The sequence below is a fragment of the Elephantulus edwardii genome, unplaced genomic scaffold, assembly GCF_000299155.1.
Source record: "Elephantulus edwardii isolate Elephantulus edwardi_28Jun2011 unplaced genomic scaffold, EleEdw1.0 scaffold00161, whole genome shotgun sequence".
In the NCBI taxonomy this organism is placed as follows: domain Eukaryota; kingdom Metazoa; phylum Chordata; class Mammalia; order Macroscelidea; family Macroscelididae; genus Elephantulus; species Elephantulus edwardii.
The window spans coordinates 5485116-5510257 of record NW_006399911.1 but is presented as its reverse complement, the minus strand read 5'-3'; the positions used below and the strand labels follow the sequence as shown (position 1 = coordinate 5510257).

The 25142-nt window shown below is 43.6% G+C and overlaps 1 protein-coding gene across 1 annotated transcript in view; it reads left to right on the top strand.

Moving 5' to 3' along the window:
- Window positions 1–418: 418 nt before the first annotated feature.
- Window positions 419–25142, top strand: part of LOC102849138 (coiled-coil domain-containing protein 37-like) — a 44402-nt gene continuing 19678 nt past the window's right edge. The window contains exons 1-13 of the mRNA XM_006895203.1: window positions 419–434; window positions 568–668; window positions 3344–3527; window positions 7528–7530; window positions 10287–10354; window positions 10437–10600; window positions 10787–10867; window positions 11521–11699; window positions 14335–14438; window positions 16311–16493; window positions 16585–16751; window positions 17901–17952; window positions 18036–18187. Of these exons, the coding sequence (XP_006895265.1) occupies window positions 419–434; window positions 568–668; window positions 3344–3527; window positions 7528–7530; window positions 10287–10354; window positions 10437–10600; window positions 10787–10867; window positions 11521–11699; window positions 14335–14438; window positions 16311–16493; window positions 16585–16751; window positions 17901–17952; window positions 18036–18187 (1454 nt within the window). The remainder of the gene's footprint in view (window positions 435–567; window positions 669–3343; window positions 3528–7527; window positions 7531–10286; window positions 10355–10436; window positions 10601–10786; window positions 10868–11520; window positions 11700–14334; window positions 14439–16310; window positions 16494–16584; window positions 16752–17900; window positions 17953–18035; window positions 18188–25142) is intronic.

The following is a 25142-nucleotide window of genomic DNA, read 5'->3' as shown; positions in this document are numbered from 1 at the left end:
TCCTCAAAGATTGGGAGCACAGTTGATGTTGTGGGGTTCTGTTCTTCCTCACACAGTTCTGGTCAACCCAGGACCGCTGTGCTGCTCACCTCTGCCAAACTCTCCTATTGCTCCTACACTCAGCAGGGCTCTCTGGAAGCCCTGCCTCCGGAAGCCCTACTGTGACCCCTAGGCCCTGGCACTTGCCCAGCCTTCCCCTAGGAGGCTCCTGAAAAGACAAATAATGCCAAAGGTAGAGAGGCCTCAGCACTGGGTCAGACAGCTGCCAGAAGTGTCATTTCCATGACAGGCATCCGTGGGTGGGCTTTCTCCAGACATTAATGAGAAGGAATGGTGGCAGTGCTGACTGTGCACATAGGGCCATCCCAGGTACTGAGGCACATAAATGGCTGTGCCCATCAAGTCACTTTTAGGTACCATGGACAAATCCCAACGTGAGTTATTATGGTTGAACAAGGAAGGTAAGTTATTGTCCCAGGCAGCTTGGAAGCCCAGGAATGCATCTGAGAGGACATTCACAGATACTCTTAAGATCCACCGACCCAACTGAAGTGTGTCCTTCCCCAGCACTTGTGGTTGCTCCTGATCGCTCAGCAAACCCCTTCCACATGCCCAAAGACGTGGATTTCTTCCTGCTGAGAGACCAAGAGCGGAAGAAGGCTCTCTTGGTGAGTATCCACTAACCCTTTGTTTCAGCTTCCTTGCCCATAGTTCTTCCTTCTCTCAGAGCCACATTTCTCTGCAGCACTTTCCTTGGGTCACTCACTCACTCAGGAACAATCAATAGCTCACCATTTCCTCCAAAATCAACTTAAGTTCTTCCTTGCTCTCACAAGTCCAGTTCCCACTGTTCCTGTGCTATCCGGGCAGGGTCCTAGGAGCAGCCTCAGCCTCATCAACTCTTTTCTCCCCTGTTCCCTACACAAGGTGGCACTCATTTGCAAAACTTCCCGCAAAACAAATCAGAGACTGTGCTGATCCTGCACCTTCGACTCACCTCCTCCAGGATGCCCATCCCCTGATTGCTCAGGCCCCTCTCATTGGAGTTCCTGGAGGCCAGCTATGCACATACACACACACTCGCCCGCGCCCCTCAGCAGTGCCTATCTACCGCCAGGACTACTTCTGACCCCATAAGCCATTTTTTTAAAATTTACTTTATATTGATTTGCTCACAAAGTTCATATACATTGTGTTTCACACTATTCTTCATTCATATTGTGTTTCATACAATCATTCTCATGCATTATATTTTATAAAATCAATCTCCATTAGAGCTTGCCCATCATTACCCTATCTTTTCAAGTCCCCACTGGGACCTTCCCATTTCCTTCACCCCCTCCCTCCACCCACCAACCCATGCAACCCTTCTACCCATCCTCATCCCTCTGCTCTCATCCCTTCCCTCCTTCGGCCCCCATACATGCTTTACTAATTAGCCTTCTATTTTTACATACAGTATGGTCCATGAGCTGTTTTTTCACCCTAGCCTGCTCTCTTCCTTTTTCCATCTCCAAGAGCTTTGGAAAAGTCTAAGATAGCCTACTTCTTTTGTAACGTCCAGGGCAGCCCAGAGAGGTTCTACTGAAGTGAAGCATTGCTATTGTGAACAAAGCCGCAATATACATGGGTGTACATATATCTGCTTGGACAGCAGTTAGGGTTATGGTCTCTTTGGGGTATATTCCCAGTAATGGAATTGCTGGGTCAAATGGTATTCTATTTGCAACTTTTTGAGAAAGCGCCACTCCGCCTTCCACAGTGGTTGCACCAGTTTACACTTCCATCAACAGTGAATAAGGGTTCCAGTTTCTCCACAACCTCTCCAGCATTTGTTGCTTCCTGTTCTGTTAAATTCTGCTATTCTGACTGGGGTCAGATGATATCTTGTAGTTTTGAGGAGTGAGGCATTGCTAAGATGGAAAGAAGGGAGCTCTGGTGGCGTAGTATTAAGGAACTACACTACCAATTCAAAGGTAGGCAGTTTGAATCCATCAGCTGTTTTGTGGAAGAAAGATGGGCAATCTCTTCCCATGTGACTTACTGCCTCTGAAAATCTGCTGGAAGGTCCGCTATAGGGTGATTCTGACTGGACAGTGTATAAAACAGCAAGACTGAGGCAAGTTCCACATGGATCTGGGAGTCTCAAATCTCTTCTCTTTGACCTGGAGTCTCCTGCCTGCCATAAGAGGGGCACGCAGCACCCACCCATGCAAACATGTGGCTTGTGTAGCACCTTGTCCACATTTGACCAGGGTCCCACAGCACCCACACAGCCTGTACCCTCTGACTCAGGGATTTGCGACTCTGACATTCCCTAGAGCTGTTGTTCTCAGGGCATCCCAGGCCAACAACAATAGCACATGATAGCAACTGGTTGGAAATGCACAGTATTGACCTACTTCAGTTGGACTGACTTAGAAACATTGTGTGGGGTCCATTTAGTGACTGGTGAAACTGATGCAGCATGTGAGACAGTCTCCTGTAAGAAATCCACCTGGTGGTGCTTTGGTCTCCACATCCCTGACTCCTCTGATAGAGGTGGAATTGTACCCAATTTCTTGAGCTCAGCCTGGGAAACCCTCCCTTCTCTCCACTGCTGGCTTTTTCTCTGCTCCACACCCACCTGTGTAGTCACAGGTCTCCCCTGCATTCTGCCTCAGATTCTGCAATCCTCTGCCTAGCAGCCCCAGTTCACAGCCCAGGGCAGGCAGAGCTCTGCAAACCCTCACTCCCAGGGCTGCAGGAGCCAGCTAGGGTGCACCCAACACCAGGCTACTGTCAGAGACCCACCCCCAGACCTGAGTCATGTCTGGATACCAGGGCCAGGGAATGGCAGGAAAGGCAGGTGGGGGTACGGGAGGGGTTGGTAGAACTTAACCAACTCAAACTCTGGACTTAAATTTCTTCTGGAAACTCAACATCTGAACTGAAAGGTTGCTAGATCCGCCAAGTCAAAGTATAGGAAACCCAGTTAAATTTATATTTCAGTTTAACAATAAAGGGTCTTTTAGTACAAGTATGTCCCAGGCAATATGTTAGCTGTCAGCCTCTTTACCAGGCATCCTGTGTTTTCCCTGGTAGCTCTTCTTAGACTTGGTTCTTTTTTTTTTTTAAACTCAGTTCTTATGTAGCAGATGGAGTCACCTAGCAGCAGTTGACCCCAGAGTTCCACCCCTACTCCCTTACTCTGCCCTCAGGACACAGACACCACCTCCCTGCTTTCCACAACCTCTCTCCACCCCAACCTTACCCCCCATGGATGTGAAGAAGGAAAGGTTATGAGACCTGGGGGGCAGGGAACAGTCTGCCTGATATGGTCTTCCCCACCTTGGCCCCCCAGGATCGGCAGCAGAAGAAAATCACACCGGTGCAGGAGAAGATGACTTACTCCTTCAAGGCCAAGCAAACCAGCCGGCTGCGAGAGCTACTGGAGGAGGATGTGGAGGAGAAAGAGGTGCTGGCCAAGGCCAAGCAGCTGTGTGCTTTCCGCAACAACACATCCTGGAAGCTCACTCTCACCAAAGGTAACCCTCCCTGCTTTCCTTCCATCTCAGGTCCACCCTGCCACCAGTGGCCAGGAATCTGAGCAGACCCCACCTGGCATGTGCTGGTGCAGTGGAAGGCCTTGTTTCTCCAGAGGCCTGGAACCAAGTGTTATTTGCATGTAGACACTGGAAGTGATTTAAAGACCTTTGAAAGACATGGGGCAGGGTCACTGGATATCAGCAATGAGAAACGATCTTGACCCCTACCTCACCCTGATCACAAATAGAAGTCTAGATGGAGGGCAGAATTCAAGTGCTTTTGTAGAGAAAGCCATCTGAATCACAGTTTACTTTCTGAATATTGAGTGACCAGACACAGTGAATACAGACTGCATAAGAAATCAAATATGGGTGATTTAGCTTAAAAGTTGCACACAGACATGCTGGAGCTAGATTTCTTGGGATCACGTCTCAGTTTCTGATCCCCCATCTGCTATTTGTGTTGTGGAATAATTTACTTTATCCCTCAGTTTCTCAGTTTCCTCCACCACCCTCACGGAATCCCGATGATCAAATGTGTTCAGACGTCTAGCATGCCTACTACAGAGTAAGAATGAACTACACTTGTGTAAATTGTTATGAATAATCATGCCAGTAGGAGATCTTATAAACTGTTGTGGTTAAGTGCTGTCAAGTAGACTATGACTCAGAGTGACTCTAAGAGCAATAGGTTGAAACCCTGCTCTATCCTGTGCTATCCTCACAATCTCCGCCATGCTAAAGCCCACTGTGGCAGTCATTGTGTCAATCCACTTCTCTGAGGGTCTTCCTCTCCTTTTCTGATCCTCTACTTTCCCAAGCATTATGTCTTTTCCTGCTCATTAGAAAGATGAGCAATCTCTTCCTATGTGATTTACAGCCACTGAAAACCCACTGAAGGGTCAGCTATGAGTTGGTTCTGACTTGACAATAAGTGAGTGAGTGACCCTTGAATGCCTTTGCATACTCTAGAAAACATAAGTAAACATCTCTGATATTCTCTGTTCCCAGCTAAAAATCATCTGACATCAGCAATGATAGTCCTTGTTCCACAGCCTCTTCTGAATCCAGCTTGAATTTCTGGCAGTTCCAAGGTGATGTACTATTCCAGTGGCCTTTGAATAATCTTCAGAAGCCAAAACAAAGGGAAGAAATTAAGAAGTTGAACAGAAGATTTCAAAGGGCAGCTTGGGAAGATAAAGTATTATAATGAAATGTGCAAAGAGCTGGGATCAGAAAATCAAAAGGGCCAAACTCAATCATCATTTCTTAAGCCGAAGGATCTGAAGGACAAATTACAATACTTAAGGATGCTTTGGGCAGAATATTAAATTATCAAGGAAGCATCAAGAGAAGATGCAAAGAGAATACAGAGGCACTGTACCAGAAGGACTTCGCTGACACCCAAGAATGTAATGAAACAATATATGATGATGAAGGGAGAAGTTCAAGCTGCTCTGAAAGAATTGGCAAAAAACAAGGTCCTAGGAATTGATGGCATACCAATTGATGTATTTCAACAAACTTGGCACCAAGTTGTGCCAAGAAATCTGGAGGATAACCAGCTGTCCAACTGACTGGAAAGAGATCCATATTTGTTCCCATTCCAAAGAAAGGTGACCCGACAGAGTGTGGAAACTATAGAACAATATCATTAATAATATCATATGCAAGCAAAATTCTGCTCAAAATTATCCAAAAATGATTGGAGCAGTGCATCAACAGAGAACTGCCAGAAGTGTAGGTTGGGTTTAGAAGAGGCCATGGTACTAGGGATATTATAGCTAATGTTAGATCAATCTTGGCTGAAAACATAGAGTACCAGAGGAATGTCTATCTGTGTTTCATTGACTATGCAAAGGCATTTCACTGTGTGTATCACAATAAAATGTGGCTAACTCTTAGAAGAATGGGAATCCCAGAAAACTTGATTGTGCTTATGTGAAACCTGCACTTGGACCAGGAAGCAGTCATCAGAACTGAGCATGGAAACACTGCATGGTTCAAAATTGAGAAGGTTGTATGCCAGGGATGTATTCTGTCTCCATATCTTTTCAGTCTGTATTCAGAACAGATCATCTGGGAGTCTGGGTTCTATGAGGAAGAGTGTGGCATCAGGATTGGAGACTCATCAACAACCTGCATTATGCAGATGACACAACTCTGCTTGATTGTTAACAACTTTAGTTTGCTTGGCTCCACAATCAACACTCTTGGTACCAGCAGCTAGGAAATTAAAAAATGAATTGCATTGGGAAAGTCTGCTGTCAGGAACATTTCCAGGGTATTGGAAAGCAATTATGTCAGTCTGGAGACTATAGTGCACCTGATCCAGACCATAGTTGTTGCAATTACTTGCAATGCATCATAAGGCTGGATAATAACTAATAAAAAGAATTGATGCCTTTGAGTTGTGGCCCAAGAGAAGAGTATTCTATTGACTGCTAAGAGAGCAAACAGGTTCATCCCGGAGAGGGTAAAACCAGGCAGCTCCTTGGAGGCAAGGATTCTGAGGCTTTGTCTGATATATCTTGGGCATTTTGCAAGGAGGGGCCAGTCCTTGGAGAGGGACATCATGCTGTGGACGGTGGAGGGACAGCACAAGAGAGGAAGACCCTCAATGAGATCGATTGATTCAGTGACTGGGGCAATAGGGGGTTAGGTGTGTCAGAGACAATACGGTTGGCACAAGATAAAGCAGATTTCAGGGCTATTGTACACAGAGTTGCTATAAGTCGCAAATGACTCTACAGCACATAATAACAAGATCTTATTTACACGGAATATTAATGATATTGTTCAGTAAGTTCAACACTCCATTGGATCACAGTTTTTGCTTTTGATGGCTTTTATAAAAACAACAACCAGATCTTATTTACATGATAATTAATGATATTGTTCAATAAGTTTCACACTCCTTTGGATCAAAGTTTTTGCTTTGTATGGCTTTTTTAATGGGTACAAAAGTTGATATTTTTCAGCCAATTGGCCAGGTAGCTGTCTTTCATATTTCTTGGTATAGATGAATGAGTACATCCAAAGTTGCTTCTGTGTACTAAAACTCTACAACTGGTATTCTGTCATTTCCTAGAGTTTAACTTTTATGGTCAATTCTTTCAGTGCAACTTGAACTTCTTTCTTCAGTACCATTAGTTCTTGATCAGATTCTCCTTCCTGGAACAGTTCATCTTGGTACAGTGTCTGTGTGTATTCCTCCCATCTTATTTTATTCCTGCATCATTCACTGTTGTGCTCACAGGATCCTTCAATAGTCCAACTCATATTTGAATTTGTTTTCAGTTCTTTCAGCTTGAGAAATAGTTAGCATGTTTTCACCCTTTTTATTTACTAATAACTCCAGGTCTTTGCACGTTTCATTATAATCATTGATGCTATTTTGTCTAATTACCCTTTGAAATCTTCTGTTCAGGTCTTATGTCATCAATTCATTCTTTAAGTTTATCATTTCTATATTAAAGAGCAAGTGTCAGAGTGTCTTTTGATATTCATTTTGGCTTTTTCTTTCTTTCTTGTGTTTTTAATGACCTTTTCCTTTTTTCATGGATGATGTCCTTGATGCCATCCCACGTGTCTTCTCTATGGTCATTTGTGTTCAAGAAAACATAACTACTATTGAAATGGCTTTTAAATGTAGATGAGATGACATTAAGGTAATATTTTTGTGTACTTATTTTCATTTTCTTCAGCTCCAATTCAATCTTACACAAGAATAAGGAATTAATAGTCTGTTCCACAGTCTGCTTCTGGCCTTGCATTAATTGCTGATACTGAGTTTATTCATTGGCTCTTTCCACATATGTAGTCAATCTGATGGCTGTGTAGTCCATCAGGTGAAGTCTCTGTGTATAATCACCCTTTATATATTTTTTTTAAAGTCACAGTGAGTAAATCATTTGTTATATAAAATCCTATTGTTCAATCTCCAGCCTCTTTCTTATCTCCAAAACACCATTTTCAACTATCAATTCTTTGTTTCCAGCTGGTGTATTACAGTCACTGTTATTATTAATGCATTTTTTAAATTAAATTTTATTAATTTTAGTGAACATTTACAGAGATTTTGGGTTTCCGTTCATTCATTGTTGCACTTATTATTAATGCATCTTCATTGCATGTTGGATCATTTCAAACTCCAGAAGTTCATAGAAATCATAATTTCTTTTGCATCTTTGGCTTTAGCTTGAATAATACTTGTATTAACAGGTCTTCCCTGTATGCACAGGATATTATCCTCTCACTGACAGTACTGCACTTCAAGATATATCTTAAAATGTTCTTTTGACAATGAATAAGGCACTATTCCTCTTCAATTTGTTATTCCCAGAAAATTATATGATTGTCTGATTCAGAATGGTCAATATCAATCAGTCTCAGATCACTCTTGCTTAGCATTTCACTCTTTATGTGTTTCATTTCACTTTTGACAACTTCTGATATTCATAGAGGAGGAAGAAAAGACCAAGATGGGTATCAGATGAGACTCTTAATATTGCACTAGAGCACTGAGAAGCCAAAGCAAAGGGAAGAAATCAAGACAATAAGGAGCTGAACAGAAGATTTTAAAGGGCAGCACAGGAAGAAAAAGTAAGGTAAGGAAACACTACATGGTTCAAAATTGGGAAGAGTGTATGCCAGGGATGTGTCTTGTCTCCATACCTTTTCAATCTATATGCAGAACAGATTATCTGGGAGGCTGGGCTCTATGAGGAGAAGTGTGGCATCAGGATTGGAGGAAGACTCATCAACAACCTGTGTTATACAGATGACACAATCTTGCTTTCTGAAACTAAGGGGGTCCTGAAGCACCTGCTGCAGAAGGTCAAAGACTGTAGCCTTCAATATGGATTGAAGTTCAACATCAAGAAAATAAAGATTCTCACGACCGGGCTGATTGACAGCCTTATGATAGACAGTAAAAAGATTGAGATTGTTAACAGCTTTAGTTTGCTTGGCTTCATAATCAACATTGTTGGTACCAGCAGCCAGGAAATCAAAAGATGAATTACATTGGGAAAGTCTGCTGTCCAGGACACCTCCAGAGTGCTGAAAAGCAATGATGTCAGTCTAGAGACTAAGGTGCACCTGATCTGCACCATGGTCTTCACAATTATATGCTATGCATCAGAAATCTGGACAATGACTAGGAATGACAGAATGAGAATTGATACCTTTGAGCTGTGATGCTGGAGAAGAATATACTTTGGATGGCTAGGAGAACAAACAGGTTCACCCTGGAGAGGGTGAAACCGGGCTCCTCCTTAGATACAAGGATCTGTCTTACATAGTTTGGACATGTTGCAAGGAGGGACCAGTCTTTGGAGAGGGACATTATGTTGGGGAGAGTGGAGGAACAGTGCAAGAGAGGAAGACCCTAGATGAAATTAATCTAGATTGATTCCGTGACTGGGATAATAAGGGTTGGTGTTTTAGAAACAATAAGGTTGGCTCAGGATAGAGCAGCATTCATAGCTGTTGTACATGTGATCACTGTAAGTTGCAGGTGACTTGACAGCACATAACAATGGCAATATGCTATGTATAGTCTACAATCCAATCATTAATGGATCATTGCAGCTGTTTTCCCCCATTTTAAATTGTATCATATCAGCAAATAAAAAGTCCTTCATTAGGTCAAAGCTTTACTCCATTCTTATCATAAATGCTGACTCCACTGTGAGGAGGTAGCCCCTTCCATCATCTGGAAAGAACAGCAAAACCTTTAAATGTGGCCTTTATCACAGGGTTCCTCTGGTTCCACATTGCCACAATTTCTCCACAGCAATGCCACAGTCTCTCCACAACTATCACTAGAGTCTCACTCTTACCAGGGTCTTGCTCTGGTCTTTCTTTCTCTCCAGTCTCCTTCAAGTCTTGCTACTCAGTGTAGTAAGCACTGTCTCTCATATCCTAGTCCCACCGCTGTTGATGGTTTGCAAGTCCATGCATCTGCAGTTAAGGTAGATGTAGGCCAGAGGGGGCTAATGTAATGGCTAGAAAGGCCAATTTTAAGCTAACTGGAACATAGAACACAGGGATACTTAGTTAAACATAAGTTAAATGGACACCCCAGTCTCCACCTTTGGTAAGATCAGTGGTTTGTTACTTTTGTTAGGAGTCCCCTGAATTATTGTGGCTGTTTCTTGTACCACACTTGACCACTGACTCATCTCTCACCTGACATTTAAGTTCTGTTGACCTCTTTTTACTCCTGATAGCTGGGAGAGGCAAATAGTATTTGGATAAGGAGTTATGCCTTCCTCTAGAAAAGTTGAAATGAGCAGAGAAGTAGATAAAGTTCAACAAGGGGCCATATGTGAACCCCTAGAAAGGACAAGGTCTCATTATATTTGGGCTATAAAAGCTCTTCAGTGCCCTTTCAACTTAAAGGAGGAAGCTGAGTCTCTGTGAGGCAAAGGGTTTCTCCAAGGCCTCTAGGAAGGCAGGGACCTCTTAAAATGAGGCTCCTCCAACCTCACCAGGACTCAGGTGGCAAAGTCAGAAATCCACTTAGCCAGAGAGGGCCAATTTATATCTGACGGACTCATCTGGAACAATCTCCAGCAATAGAGAATACAGTGTTTCCTCTTCTGCTGTAGACAGGGTGAGAGTACCGCCTCCCACAGACTTGTGACCTAGTATCACAGTGGGCACAAAGGAGAGCATCAGACCATGAATACGTGTCTCTTCTTGCTAGAGGGCTTCCCACCTTTTACAAATGCCTTCCTTATTTCATTGCAGAAAAGAGAACGGAGACAGAGAGCATACCCAACTACATCGACCAGAAGCGACAGATGTTCCTCATCCAGGTAGGCACAACCACCCATTTAAGGGACCATCATTGGGCATGCCAGCATGACACGGTACCATGGCTTCTCTGGTGGTCCTCAGTATGCCCTGGAGATGAAGCGGAATGAGATCAAGCACCTGGAGATGCTGACAGCCAAAGAGGAGGCCAAGCTGAAGCAGACTGAGAAGTCCCTAGAGAAGGATGCAGCCCTGTTTGATGAGTTCCTCAGGGAGAATGAGCGCAGCTCACTGCAGGCCCTGAAAGTGTGAGACTGGGGGCAGCAGAGGTCATTGGAGCACAACTCTGACTCCATGTGTCCTCGTCCTATACTCCTATCCGTTTCCTTGCTCAGTCCCAGCCTGGCCACCCCTGCCACTTCCTACCCCAGCCCCCTGTTCTTCCTGTCCTTTCAGTAGCCAACAGTTGGCTCCCTGGACTCATTCCACTCCAGGGCTGATAAGGAGACCAAAGCAAAGAGAGAGAAGATCTTTGAGATCCAGCAGCTCACTGCCCAGATCATGAACATGAAAAGGTGAGTAGGAGTTTAGAAGACAAACTAGACCCTTGGCTGGCCCTGCCTTGATTTCCCTTTCGTATTTTTCATGATAGCTGAAGGAATTGTCTCAAGATCCCAGGAGACAGGACTATCCATTTTCCAGTTTATGTAGTTATTATGTACCATGTGATTGAAACTAACTCATAGCTGACCCTCCAATGGGTTTTCAGAGGCAGTAAATCACATAGGAGACTATCTTTCCCCAAGATGCAGCTGGCTGGTTCAAACCGAGTGCCTTTGGGTTGACAGCTCAACTCCTTACCACTAGGCCACCAGAGCTCTCTCATTTTCCACTCAAGAGGACCAAAAGAGAGTTAACAGCTTTCCTAAGGGAAGGAAATCATGCTTATCTCAGTCGCTGGGAGGCAGGGTTGATTTGGCTAAAGGCTGCCTCTGCTTCAGGCCCTGGAAGATACATTGCCCCTAAAGCAGGCTAGAACCACAATGAGCTAGCAGCCCCAGGTTAATGTGGGAGGCCCCCAGGGGTGAGGACTCCTCTCCTTCCCTTACATGGCAGGAAGTCAGAGTCGACTCCAGCCTTGTCATGGGTGGGGCAGGGGCAGGACAGCCTTGCCTATGTGGCCTTGTTGAGACATAAGCCTGGCCTTACCCTCCTTCCCTGGGCCTAGCGAAATCTCCAAGTTTGAAGACACTTTGATGCATTACAAGATCTACAAGGATTTCCTGTGCAAGCTGTCACCAAAGGACTGGTCTGAGGAGCAGCAGAAGAAGTTGGCTCTCAAAAAGGCCAAGGAGGTGGCCCTCGCCTCCAGTGAGACCAGAATGTTCCCCACACCAGGGGACAAAGGTAGCAGAAGGGAATGGGAGTCCTGGAGGGGCGGTGGTTGTAAGTCTGCCAGTGGCCCATGGAGATCCAGGTCACACTGACAGGGGCCCCTCCTACCAGCTCTGCTCTGCACAGGGCATTTGGGGAAGATAAGCTCTCTTACAACCCCCTACCTCCTCCTGAGGCAGGAGAAAGGAAGGCCTTGGACCTGAGCAGGGCCCGAGTCCTGGCTCCAGCTGCAGTCAGCAATATAGGATTTCTCTTTGCTTCCCATAGGACCAGGAGGCAAGAGTAAAATGACTTCCTCAATGACTAAAGGTAAGTGGTGGTCCCAGGAGGGATGGGTATGCCAAATACCAATGAGACCACCTGGAAGCCCTTCTGTTCTTCTTCCAGAGGGGCAAGTCTCAAAGAAGACAGCGAAGATGCTCCCGGGAGTCCAGCTGGGGCCAAACGTGTCCAGCAGTGGGAGCCTCCAGCAGAGAGGCAGGCTAGAGTCCAAAGGGTGAGTAGTGGGAATGACCATAGGCTAGTGTCAATATTCTGCCCGTCATGGCCACAGCCTGAGAATGTTGAGTCATAGTCCATCTGTCCTAGTTCCAGTGGAAGCTATGTATTTCCATTGACTGGAACCTGGGGGAGGAGAGAGGGTCCTCCACTTCCCAACCACACTCAGAGCCTGTGGCCCAGTGACAGATGGACACCTGGGAAATGCCCAGGCTGGCCCCAGGGGCCTCAGGAAACATTGGAGGGAGGTCAGAGCTCCAAATCTTTTAAGAGATGTTAAAATTCTGAAACTGGATGTAAAATTGCCCAAATTTAAAAATAATAATTTTTTTAAAGTCCTTTTAAAAAAAATAATAAAGGCCAAATGACAATAGCAAACTAATTTGTGGGCTAGGCTGGGTTGTATTCTCCACTCAATACATATACAGAGGGACTACTGGTGGCTTAGTGTAGTGTTAAGTTTATACTCCCAACTTAAAGGCATGCAGTTAGAATCCATCAGCTGTTCCACAGGAGAAAGGTGAACAATCTCCTCCCATTCAATGTCCTGCCTCTGAAAACCCACTGGAGGATCAGCTATGAGTCCATTCTGACTCAATGGCACATAACAACAACAATCACCTCATACATAAGAACTCTTCCTGAAAAGGCAGGCCCACCCTCCCATTGACCCCCTTGTTGTGGTTAATTCACTGAAGAGTTTCTTTTTGTCATCGTTTTAATGACATTTGCATTTTTCTCAACTATTTGCATGGTTCCTAAACCAGAGATGCCTAGACGAAAGTGAGTTGAGCAGTCCTACTCTCCTGTCCTCCTAGCTCCCCCTCCCCATGTGGTTGAAAGCCACAAGCCTGCAATGACTTTGATATTTCTCATGTATTTTCTTTCAGTCATTTTAATGCAACAGTATGTTGAACCAAATGAATTTTCTACTGCTGAAGGTAAAAAAAAATGCATACTGGCTTGTTCTTGCAATTCACTCAAAGGGAAACAAAGGTTATATTCGTGCTTACACCTTTCTATGTCTCAGCAGTGAGGCCACATGGATGTCTTGACATAATGTCCAGGATGCCCTCTGCCATCATGGCTCCACCATACACACTCTCACAGACTTCCCTCTTCCATAAGCAAGCTTTTGCATTGCTCTTCACATGCAAGTAGGTGGGGGTAGTTGGGGGGAGCCTCAGGAGACATTGCTAAGAGCCTAGATTGCTCACTATAGCTCAGCCTGGCCCATTGTGACTGATCTGCCTCTTGCTGAATCTCACCAGCCAGGCTTTTTGCCAAGACTGTGAAGCATATCTAACAACCACTTGGTATATTAGCTTGGTCTCTTTTCATGTGTCTATGAAAAGGATCTTTTGGTTTGAACCCGTCTACTGTCCTACGTGACAAAGATGTGTCAGTCTGCTTCCATAAAGATTGCTAATATTGCGTGTACCTTTGAGTTGGAACTCACAGCTGACCCGCTAGCAGATTTTCAGTGACATTAAGTCATTTGGGAAGAGCTTGCCCGTCTTTCTCCCATCGAGCAGCTGGTGGATTCAAACTATGACGCTCCAGCAGGTTTTTGGAGGCAGTAAATCGCAGGAGAGGAGATTGCCTATTTTTTTCCCTCATGGAGCAGCTGATGGGTTCAAACTGTATGCCTGCCAGTTGGTAGCACAGATTCTTACCACTAGGCCACCAGCTCTCTCTGCCCTAAAAATTACAGTCCTGGAAACTGTATGGAGCAGGTAAGGATTATTCTGTCCTACGGAGTCTCCATGAACTGTAGTTATTTAAGCAAAGGATTTGGTGTCATTTTGGTTATGAGGCGCTTGACATCCCTGTTGGTACCAACTAAGAGGAGAAGATTCAAATCCACCTGTATGCACCTTGGAAGAAAGGTCTGGCACTCTACTTCAGAGATACCAGCCATGGAAAATCCTATGGAGCACAGTTCTACTTCAACACACACGGGATTTGCATGAGTGGGAACTGATTTTGGTTCCACTGACTGTCACCCTATGCTGCCTCCCACATCGGAGGGCCAGCTCGTGCCCTTTGCCACCATTTGAACTCCCCTATTGCCAGCACACAATTGTCCCACACAGACTTTGTACTCTGCAGCCTGATGAGTGACCACTGACAGGCTCCTCCTCCTCAGCCCCACCAGTACCTCCTCAAGCAGGCCTGTTATCTTCACACCTCCTTAACCACTCCGTGTGCCTGAGACAACTACAGGTCCTCACAGGCTCTGAAGCAGAGGCCGTGAGGAGGGCTACATCCCCTGCAGTCTACTCTGTTCTCAATGCTACCTGAGGAGCAGCTAGCAGGAACACCTACAATGTACAGTGTACCCTAGACAGTGGAGTGGTGCTTGCACAAGGAACAACTTCTCAGTGTACGTGGGGTTTTGTGAGAAACGTTGACTTTCAGAAAGAGGGCTAACCAGGCCAAAGCTGCAATTGTTCCACAGGGACCCCCATGCTGGACCCACACAGCTGAAACACTCCCAACTGTACTAGAAATTGCACTGTGTAATATGTCAGACTGCTAAGCAAAACACAGGTGATTCAAATCCACCTACTACTGTACATACTCTACAAGAGAAAGATGGGCAGTGTTCTTTCAGAGAGATTAATTGTTAAGTATTAAGATGACTACAATTCAAGGCAACCCTGCCTGTGTACAATGGATCAAAACCTTGCCCTGTCCTTCACAATACCACTATCTTTGTAATACTCAAGTTAATTTTTGCAGTCACTGTGTCAGTTAATCTTGTTAATAAGGGTCTTTCTCTCCTCCTCTGACCCTCTACTTTTTTCAGCATAAAGATTTTTCCAAGAACTTCCCTCTCCTAACAACATGCCCAAAATATGTAAGATGAAGTTTCACCATCCTTGCCTCTAAAGAAAAAGACATTTGCACTTCCTCCAAAAGACGCTTGTTCTTTTGGCAAACAATGGTGTATTAAATATTCTTCTCCAACAACAAAATTCAAAGGCATTGATTCTTTTTCATCCTTATTGATTGTCAAGCTTTCACATCCATATGAAGCAATGGAAAATACCATGGTTTGTTGCAGATGCACCTTATTATTTAAAATAATATTCTTACTCTTTATACTTTAAAGAGGGCCATAATTGTGCAACATGTCTTTGGATTTCTTGACTGCTTCTATCATGACTAACACTGTGGATTCGAAGAAAATGAAATAATTGAAATAATAAAAATAAATGAAATAGTTTCAACCTTTTTTCCATTTATCATAATGGCCCAATTTTAAAGATTTTTGTTATTTTGACATATAATCCAAATTGAAGACTTGCTTAGTGAAGATTTACTGAAGAAGTGTTTACGCTCCCTTAGTAAGTGATTCAAGTCCTCTTTGCTTTCAGCAAGCAAAGTTGTTTTTGCTTGCATAATGCAGGTAGTGGATGAGTCTTCTTTCCGTGCTTATGCTACATTCTTCATCAGATAGTCCAGCAACTTAGATTATTTGCCAGCATACAAACTGAATAGGTATGGTAAAAGAATACAAACCCTAACACACACCTTTCCTGATGTTAAATCTTGTAGTATCCCCTTGTTCTTTTAGAACAACTGTTTCTCAGTCTATGAACAGGTCTGCATGAACATAATTTAGTTTCTGGCATTCTCATTTTTCTCATAATAAAATTCATAATTTGTTATGATCCTCATAGGCAAATGCCTTTGTATAGTCAATAACACACAAGTAAATATCTTTCTGGTATTCTCTGATTTTATCCAGAATCCATCTGCTATCAGTAATGATATCTCTCATTTCATGTTCTCTTCTGAATTCAGCTTGAATTTCTGGCAATTTCTTGCTGATGTTTTACTCCAGTTATTTTTGAAGAAAAGTCAGCAAGATTTTACTTGTGTGTGATATTCACAACTAAGAGACAATAAATTGATAACTGGTAGTAATAAGTGCTATTTAAAACCCCCAAATTTTAAGAGATGAGCCAGGAGATTGAAGATTCTGCAACTGGAGGACGATGGCCAAGCCCTGTGGGGTGCGCTTGATTGGGGAGGCCTGCAAACAGGTGAATGTCTTCAGACAAACAAAATCTCTTCCAGGAGGCTGAGGGATTTCTCTGAGCATTCTTGCCACAGAAGATCATATACCTGAATCAACTCTTGAAAGAGGACTTCTTCAATGTGGCTGACCTTCGGGCCCCACTGGACTTCCTACTTCCAGATGTATTTCGCTCCCCCCCCCAAGATGATGAGATGGAAACAGATAAGCAGGAGAAGAAAGAAGTCCCTGAGTGTGGCTTTCTCCCTGGAAATGAGAAGGTGCTGGCCCCCCTTTGCCATCGTTGAAGTCTTGGACACTCAAAGAGAAATGCGTTCTGGTGATCACATGAACAAGCATCTGATCCCCAAGATTGAAGATGGAAATGACTTTGGTGTGGCAATTCAGGAAAAAGTGATGGGGAGAGTGAATGCAGTCAAGACCCAAGTGGAAGCCTTAAAGACAACCATTTCCAAGTACTTTTCAGAATGTGGGAATGCAGTGGCCAAGTCTTCCAGGGAGACCCGTGTGATGGATTGGTAGGCCCTAGTGCATAAGCGAGATGAGGTGGTCAGTAGTCAGTAGTCAGCTCAGAGCTGTGGTGCTGGACCTGAGGAGCTTTTATGCTGAGCTTTATCATATCATCAACAGCAACCTGGAGAAAACTATCAAGCCAAAGGGAGAAGAGAAGTTATCTATTATGCTCCTGGGTAGAAAAGAATTAAATAACTAGTACTCTGAAAATACAAAATCAACACAACACACACGTGATGATCAAGTTAAAGCAACTTTTTAGTGCAGAGTAGAATAATGCTATAAGATTTCCAAAGGAATTTTAGTGCTTGAGTCTGTAGTGAGATGTGTTACTAACTCAAAGACTAAGAATCTGTGATTCAACCCTCAGCTGTAGAAAAGTGGTCAATCTCCTCCCATTACAATTTACAGCCTTGGAAACTCAGTGCAGAGCTGCTGTGCATTTGAACAGATTCCAGGGCTATGAATTTGAATTGTTTCAGTTTGTTTTTTTTTTTAAGTTTTTTTTCCAATCTTTGTAGGCATGGATTATCATATCTTATTCCCATGGAACAGCTGATGAACACAAACACCAGATCTTTTGGTTAGGAATTGAACATTTAACCCTGTGCCACCAGTTGTTTTGTTATATACCATCAAGTTGAATACAGCTCATAACAACCATATAAACAAGCGATCTGAACCTTGTCCGATCCTGTACCACCTTAACAATCTCTGATATATTTGAGCCCATTGCTGCAGTCACTGTGTCAATCCACCTGTTTGGGGGTCTTCCTCTCTTTAGCTGACTCTCCACCTTTCCAAGGAATAGCCTCTCCTAGAAACATGCCCAAAGTATGTAAGATGAAGCTTTATTATCTTTGTCTCCAGGGAACACTTTGGCTGCACCTTCACCAAGACATATATCTATTTGTTCTTTTTGCAGTCCATAGGATATTCAGTACACTTCTCCAACACCACAGCTCAAAGGCATTGATTCCACCAGAAAGCAGGGCAAAGGAGCTTGAGGTAGAGGCCTGTCAGTGTATTAGGACATTCAGGGAATGTGACCCTGAGATGTGACATTTGAACAAGGATGTGGGAGTGGTAAGGGAGTGAGGGGGGAGAGTGTTCCAAACAGAAGTGGCCCCTAAATAAAAATTCCCTCTCCACAGGTCAAGCTCAGCCTCCCTCTTGGCACAGGAGGACCCAGAGAGCGAGGGCGAGGTCAGTGGCGAGGTCCAGGGGACGAGTAGGGACAGGGGTGGACTACGAAGGGCCAGGATGCACACAAGCACATCTGGTTGCAGGAGCTGGAATTGTACTTCATGGAACCACAGCAACTTCTGGATGTCTTCACCAAGCTGGAGGAGCAAAACCTCTCGCTGATCCAGAACACACAGGAGATGGAGGAGACCCTGAAAGAGCTCAGCTTCACTCTGAAGAATACCCAGAATCACATGTAGGTCCTGAAAGATTAGGGCTGGGGGTCTATCCTGGAGGTGTGGTGGGATCTAGCCTGATGGAGCAGCCAATGGTAGGAATGAGGAGGCACACCCTGAGATCATTTTGCTGAGCCCCTGAGATCCTGCTAAGCACTGGTGAGCCCTGAGAAGGGATGAAAGTGCACAAGCCTGGCAGTCAGGCTCCAGGAATGTGCCCATAGACCTGGGCAGGAAACTGGTGGAAAGGGCTGGAAGCTGTATTTGCAGACAGCTGTTCTATCCCAGAAGGAGAAAGGCATGGGCCGTTAGAGGCATTGTACTTTTTCTGCTCTCAGTCACTGCTCATTGGATGGGGTGGTACAAATGGTGTGGGGGCAGGCCTGGGTGAGCCGTGGCAGAGAACATGAAACCTGTGCTGTAAGATCAGCATGCTGGTACAAATAGTGGGCCTGGGTTAAGTTGGGCTGGGTGACCTGCTCAAGAACGATGGAGGCTGTGCTCGCTTCAGCAGCACCTATACTAAAATTGGAACAATACAGAGAAGATTAGCATGGCCCCTGCACAAGGATGACGCGCAAATTCGTGAAGCGTTCCATATATTTCAGATGCTCTGCTGGAGAAGGAGGGACAATCTCCTCAGATCCGATTTGACGATACACACACACAAAATAAAAAAAAAAAAAGAAGAAGAACAGTGGAGGCTGAGAACCATAGGGCCCAGAAAGCAGGGTCCTAAGAGAGGACAAAGTGGGTGGACAGTGTTAGATCATTGCCCAACTCTCCCCTGGAGCCTGGGGTGCTCTATCCCTTCAACTGGGTGTGGTCATCAGACATGGTCAGTCCATTTGCTGGTAGAATGATGGCTCCAAAAATACCTGTCACCTGGGTCCAGGACAGCTGGGCAGAGTACTGCTGGAGGCCTGGTGCGAGGGAGCAGGAAGTCATGCATTCCCAGGACAACACTCAAAAAGCCTCTCTCCTGGGCCAAGCCTGGTGTCGGCCTTGACTTTTTCCTGTTGGCATTTCAGGAAGACAACAGGCTGGACGATAGATATCTAAGTCCTAACATGCTAAAAGGACAACAAAACCTAGAAAGAAGAATTGAGGTGGAGAATGGAGAGGAAAGTCAAGAACTTACCAAGGGACAGGGAAGGAATCCAGTCACATGCAAGCTTGGGGGAAGAGTATTTCAGAAGAGGGAACAGACAGTGCAAAGACTTTGATTAGGAGTCATGCTTCCGAATAAATACCCACGTCTGATGATAGATCTCAGTGGGTGGGAATCTCCAGAGTGCTCTAAGATTTTGTTCCTTTGAAAGGCAATCCCTGGAAAAACAGTTGAACCAGTCAGAAGCATGTTTCCTTGTGTCACAGAGAACAACACACATTTACACATGCATGTGCCCATGTATGCTCATTCATGTACAGGCACATTCATGTGCCCTCGCACACACATACACATTAACCAGAACCTGCACATGTCACTCTAAAGGTGGCCTTGAGTGGTTACAGTCACTCTGTTGGTGAGTAATCCCTGAGAGCCTGTTATTAATGATGAGTCACAGAGTGCTTGAGTATGAACCTTCTCACAACAAAACCCAAAATGTTATTAGGTGTTAACTTGAGTATGACTCATAGTCACCCTATGATCAACAGACCTGATTCCTGTCCTGTCTTTGCCAACCTCACCATTGCTGACACACTTGAGCCCACTGCAGCAGTTACTGTCAATCTATCTGGTTGAGGGTCTTCCTCTTTTTACTGTCCCTCCATTTTCCCAACCAAGTATGATATCCCTCTCCAACGAATAGCCTCTCCTAGCAAAATATGTGAGTCAAAATTTTATCATCTTTACCTCCAAGGAGTACTCTGGCTTCACCTTCTCCAAGATACATCTGGTTGTTCTTTTGGAAGTCCATGAAATATTTAGCATTATTTTCCGACAACATAACTCAAAGGCATCAACTCGTCTTCTGTCATGCTTATTCAGTGTCCAGCTCTCAGCAGTATAACACATGATTGAAAAGATAATTGCCTGAATAAGGCATACCTTAGACCTCCAACTAACATCACTTTGTTGTTGTTGTTGTTATGTGCCATTGAGTCACTTGCAACTTATAGTGACCCTATATACAAGAGCCCTAAACCCTGTTCTATTCTGTGCCAACCTCATTGTCTCTGACACACCTACTCCCACTACCCCAATCACTGAATTGATCTACCTCATCGAGGGTCTTCCTCTCCTGCGCCATACCTCCACTCTCCCAAACATGATGTCCCTCTCCAAGGACTGGTCCCTCCTTGTAATATGTCCAAAGTATATCAGATGAAGCTTCAGAATCCTTGACTCCAAGGAGCAGCCCAGCTTCACATTCTCCAGGACAAACCTGTTTGTTCTCCTAGCAGTCCTTAGTATATTAAACACTCTTCTCCAGCACCACAGCTCAAAGGCATCAATTTTCTTTCTGTCATCCCTAGTCACTGTCTGGCTCTCCAATGCATAGCATGCAATTGTGCCTGGATCAGGCACACCTTAGTCTCCAGCCTGTTGTCATTGCTCTTCAGTACTCTGGAGAGGTCCCTGACAGCTGACTTTCCCAATGCAATTAATGTCTCTATTTCCTGACTGCTGGTACCAAGAGTGTTGATTGTGGAGCCAAGCAAACTAAAACTGTTAACTATCTCAATCTCTTCACCATCTATACTGATGCTCCTCAATAATTTGGAGAGGTTTCTGATTGCAGACCTTCCCAGTGCAATGCATCTTCCTTATCTCCTTACTGCTTGTACTCAGTGCATTGATTGTGGATCCAAGCAAGATGCAGTTGTTGACAGTTTCAATAATTTCTCCAACTATCATGCTATTGCCTAAATATAGGTCCAATGGTGAGAAGTTTTGTTTTCTTGATGCTGAGATGCAGTCTATACTGAAGGATGGAGTTTTTGATCTTCTGAAGTGAGTATTTCAAGTCTTCCTGACTTTCAGCAAGCAAGATTGTGTCATCTACATAATGAAGGTTATTGATGAGTCTTCCTCTAAACCTGATGCCACATTTTTCTTTATAGATTCCTGCTACTCATTAGTTTGCCAGCATACAGATTGGATAGGAGACCCTGAAAATTGCAATAAAGCAACAAAAAGCCAAACAAAGAGAAGAGATGTTGAAAGAACCAAACAGAAAATTTCAAATGGCAGCTCAAGAAAACAAAGAAAAGTATTAGAACATGCAGAGACCTAGAACTGGAGAATAAAAAGGGAAGATCTCACTAAGCATTTCTCAAGCTAAAGGAACTGAAAAACAAATTCAAGCCTTGAGTTGCAGTACTTAAAGATGTTAAGGGCAAAATCTTGAATGATCCAAAAAGCATCAAAAGCAGATGGAGGGAATATACAGAATCATTGTACCAAAAAAGAAAAACCAAAATACAATATTTAAAAATAACAATCTAAGAGTGAGCAAATTCCCCCCCAATACTGGAAGAAAGTGTGGTTTTATCTGATAGTCTCTGCTTTTCTTAAATGCTTTTAAGCAGATTCTGGGCCATAGCAACCCTGAGTGGTGGTCTTTGTTGTTATTGTTATATGTGTTGTCAAGTCAAATACAACTCATAGTGACCTTATGAACTGTAGGCCTAAACCATGTCCTGTCCTGTGCCATCCTCACAATTTCTGACACACTTGAGTTCATTGGTGCAGTTACTTTGTCAATCCATCTGACTGAATGTCTTCCTTTTTTTTTTTTTGCTAACCTAGTATGAGGACCCTTTCTAAGGAATAGCCTCATCTAGCTACATGCCCAAAGTATGTGAGATAAGCCTTTTCCATGCTTGTATCTAAGGAGCACTCTACCTGCAACTTCTCCAAGACACACCTGTTCTTTTGGCAGTCCATGGATATTCAGTACTCTTCTCCAACACCACAGTTAAAAACATCAATAATTCTTCTGTCATCCTTACTCATGCCTAGCTTTCAGATATGGAGTAAGTATTTGAAAAGACCATTGTTTGAATCAGACAGACCTTGATGTTCAAAATGGCATCATTGCTCTGCAGTACTTCAGAGAGATTCCTGACAGCAGACTTTCTAAATGCAGAACATCTTTTGATTTCTTGATTGCTGGTACCAAGGGTGTTGATTATGGACCCAAGTAAGATGAAATTATTGACAATTTCAATCTATTCTTGATTTATCATAATGTTATCTATTGGCCCAGTGGTATTTTCGTGTTCTTGATGTTGAAATGCTAACCATATTGAAGGCTATAGTATTTTTATATTCTGCAACAAACATTTCAAGTACTCTTCATTGTCACTTTGCAAAGTTGTGTCATTTGCATAACACACGTTGTTGACAAATCTTCCTCCTATCCTGAAACAACATTCTTCTTCATAGAGTCCAGTTTCTTGAATGATTTGTTCAGCATACAGACTGAATAGATATGGAGAAACGATACATCCCTGACGCACACCTTTCTTGATTTCAAACCATGCAGTTTTCTCTTGTTCTGTTTGGACCTCAGTTTCTTGGTTTAGATGTAGATATAGATTTTGTATGAGCATGATTAAATGTTCTGGGATTACCATTCTTTTCGATGTTTACCATAATTTGTTATGATCAGCACAGTAAAATACCTTTACTTAAACAATAAAAAACAAATAGACATTCTTCTGGCACTATCTGTTTTCAGCCAGGATCCATCTGAGATCAGCAGTGATATCTCTGGTGTCATGGCCGCTTTCAAACCCAGCCTGAACTTCTGGCAGATCTCTTTCAACGTACTGTTCTAGCTGTTTTGGGATTATCGTCAGCAATATTTGGTTGCATGTGATATTAGTGTTGTTGTTATTAAGTACCATTGGGTTAAGCGAACCTATGAACAAAAGATCTGAACACTTTTCCATCCTGCACCATTCTCACACTTCCTGACACACACAAAAAAGACCGTTGCAGCATTTGTAGTGTCAATCCATCTGGTTGAGGGTCTGCCTTTCCTTTGTCAACCCTCCACCTTTCCCAGCATCATATCTGTCTCCAAGGAATAGCACCTCCTGGAAACAAGTCCAAGGTATGTGAGGCAAAGCTTCATCATTCTTGCCTCCAAAGAGCACTCCAGATGCACTCTCTCTAAGACATATCTGCTTGTTCCTTGGGCCATGCTTGGGATGTTCAGTGCTCTTCTCCAATACCACAGTTCAAAGGCATCAGTTCTTTTTCTGTCATCCAGCTCTCAGATACCTCACAAGTAATAAAAAAGACTATGGCCTGAATCAGATGCACCTTAGTCTTCAAAGTGACATCATTACTCCTCAATAATTTGGAAAGGTCCCTAGCTGCAGATTTTTCCAGTGCAGTGCATCTCCTTATTTCCTGACTTCTGGTACCAAGGGTGTTAATTGTGGATCCAAGCAAGATGAAGCTGTTGACAATTTCAATCTCCTCTCCATCCATGATGACACTGCCTGTCAGTCCAGTGGTACAATTCTTTGTTTTCCTGACATTGAGATGCAATCCATACTGAAGGCTGCATTCCTTCATTCCAACATGTGCTTCAAGACCTCCTCACTTTCACCAAGCAAGGTTGTGCTATCTGCATAATACAGGTATTTGATGAGTCTCCCTCCAATCCTGATGCCACATTCCTACTTATAGAGTCCACCTTCTCAGATAATTTGCTCATCATACAGATTGGATAGGCATGGAGAGAGAACACAACTCTGGTGCACTCCCTTCTCAATTCCAAACCATGACGTGCTCTCCTGCTCTATTTGCACAACTGGTATAGGTTCATGAGCATAATCATGTGCCCTGGTATTCCTATACTGCTCAGTGTCAGCCACAACTTGTCATGATCCACACAATCAAACACATTTGCATAGTGAATAAAGCACAAATAAACATTTTTCTGGAATTTCTTACTTTCAGCCAGAATCCATCTGACATCAATAATGATATCCCTGGTGCCATGGCCTCTTCTAAATCCTGCTTCGACTTCTGGAAGTTCCCTTTCTATGTACTGTTCCGGCTGGTTTTAAATGATGTTCAGCAGTAATTTGCTTGCATGTGATATCAATGATATTGTTCAATGATTTCCACATTCAGTTGGATCACCTTTCTTGGAAATGGGGAAAAAACATGGACCTGTCCACCAGATGCTCTGCCGGGAAAGGAGGGACAATCTCCTCCTGTACCAGTCAGATCCAATTTGATGGTACGCGCGCACACACACACAAAATAATAAAAAAAAAAAAAAAAAAAAAAAACCATGGACCTGTTCCAATCCATTGGTCAGGCAGCCATCCTCAAAATTTCCTGGCATAGACTGGTGAGTGCATCCAAAGCTGCATCTCTTAATTGATATGAGTCAATTGGTATCTTATCAATTTCTGTAGCCTTATTTTTTTTTTTTTTGCCATTGCCTTCAATGCAGTTTCTACTTCCTCCTTCATTACCATTGGTTCCTGTTCATAAGGTACTTCCTGAAATTTTTCCGTTTAGTACAGTGACACTGTGTATTCTCTCCAGTTTCTTTTGATGCTTTCTGGGTCATTCAATATATTGCCCATAGAATCTCTCGATATTGTAACACGAGGCTTAAATTTGTTTATCAGTTCTTTCAGCTTGAGAAATATAGAGCAAGTTCTTCCCTTTTTATTCTGCAATTCCAGCTCTCTGCACATTTCTTTATAACACTTTGCTTTGTCCTCCCAAGCTGGCCTTTGAAATCATCTGTTCAGCTCTTTCACTTGGACATATTTTCATTTAGTTTTGGCTTCTCAATGCTCCAATGCAATCTTTAGCGTCTCTTTTGACATCCACTTCACGTTTTTCCTTTCTCTTCTGTTTTTGTAATTACCCTTTCTTTCTTCATGGTTGATATCACCCCACAGCTCATCTGGTCTTTGAACATTGGTGTTTAATGCCTCAAACTTATTAAGATGATTATGAAATTCAGATGGAATTGATTTAACATC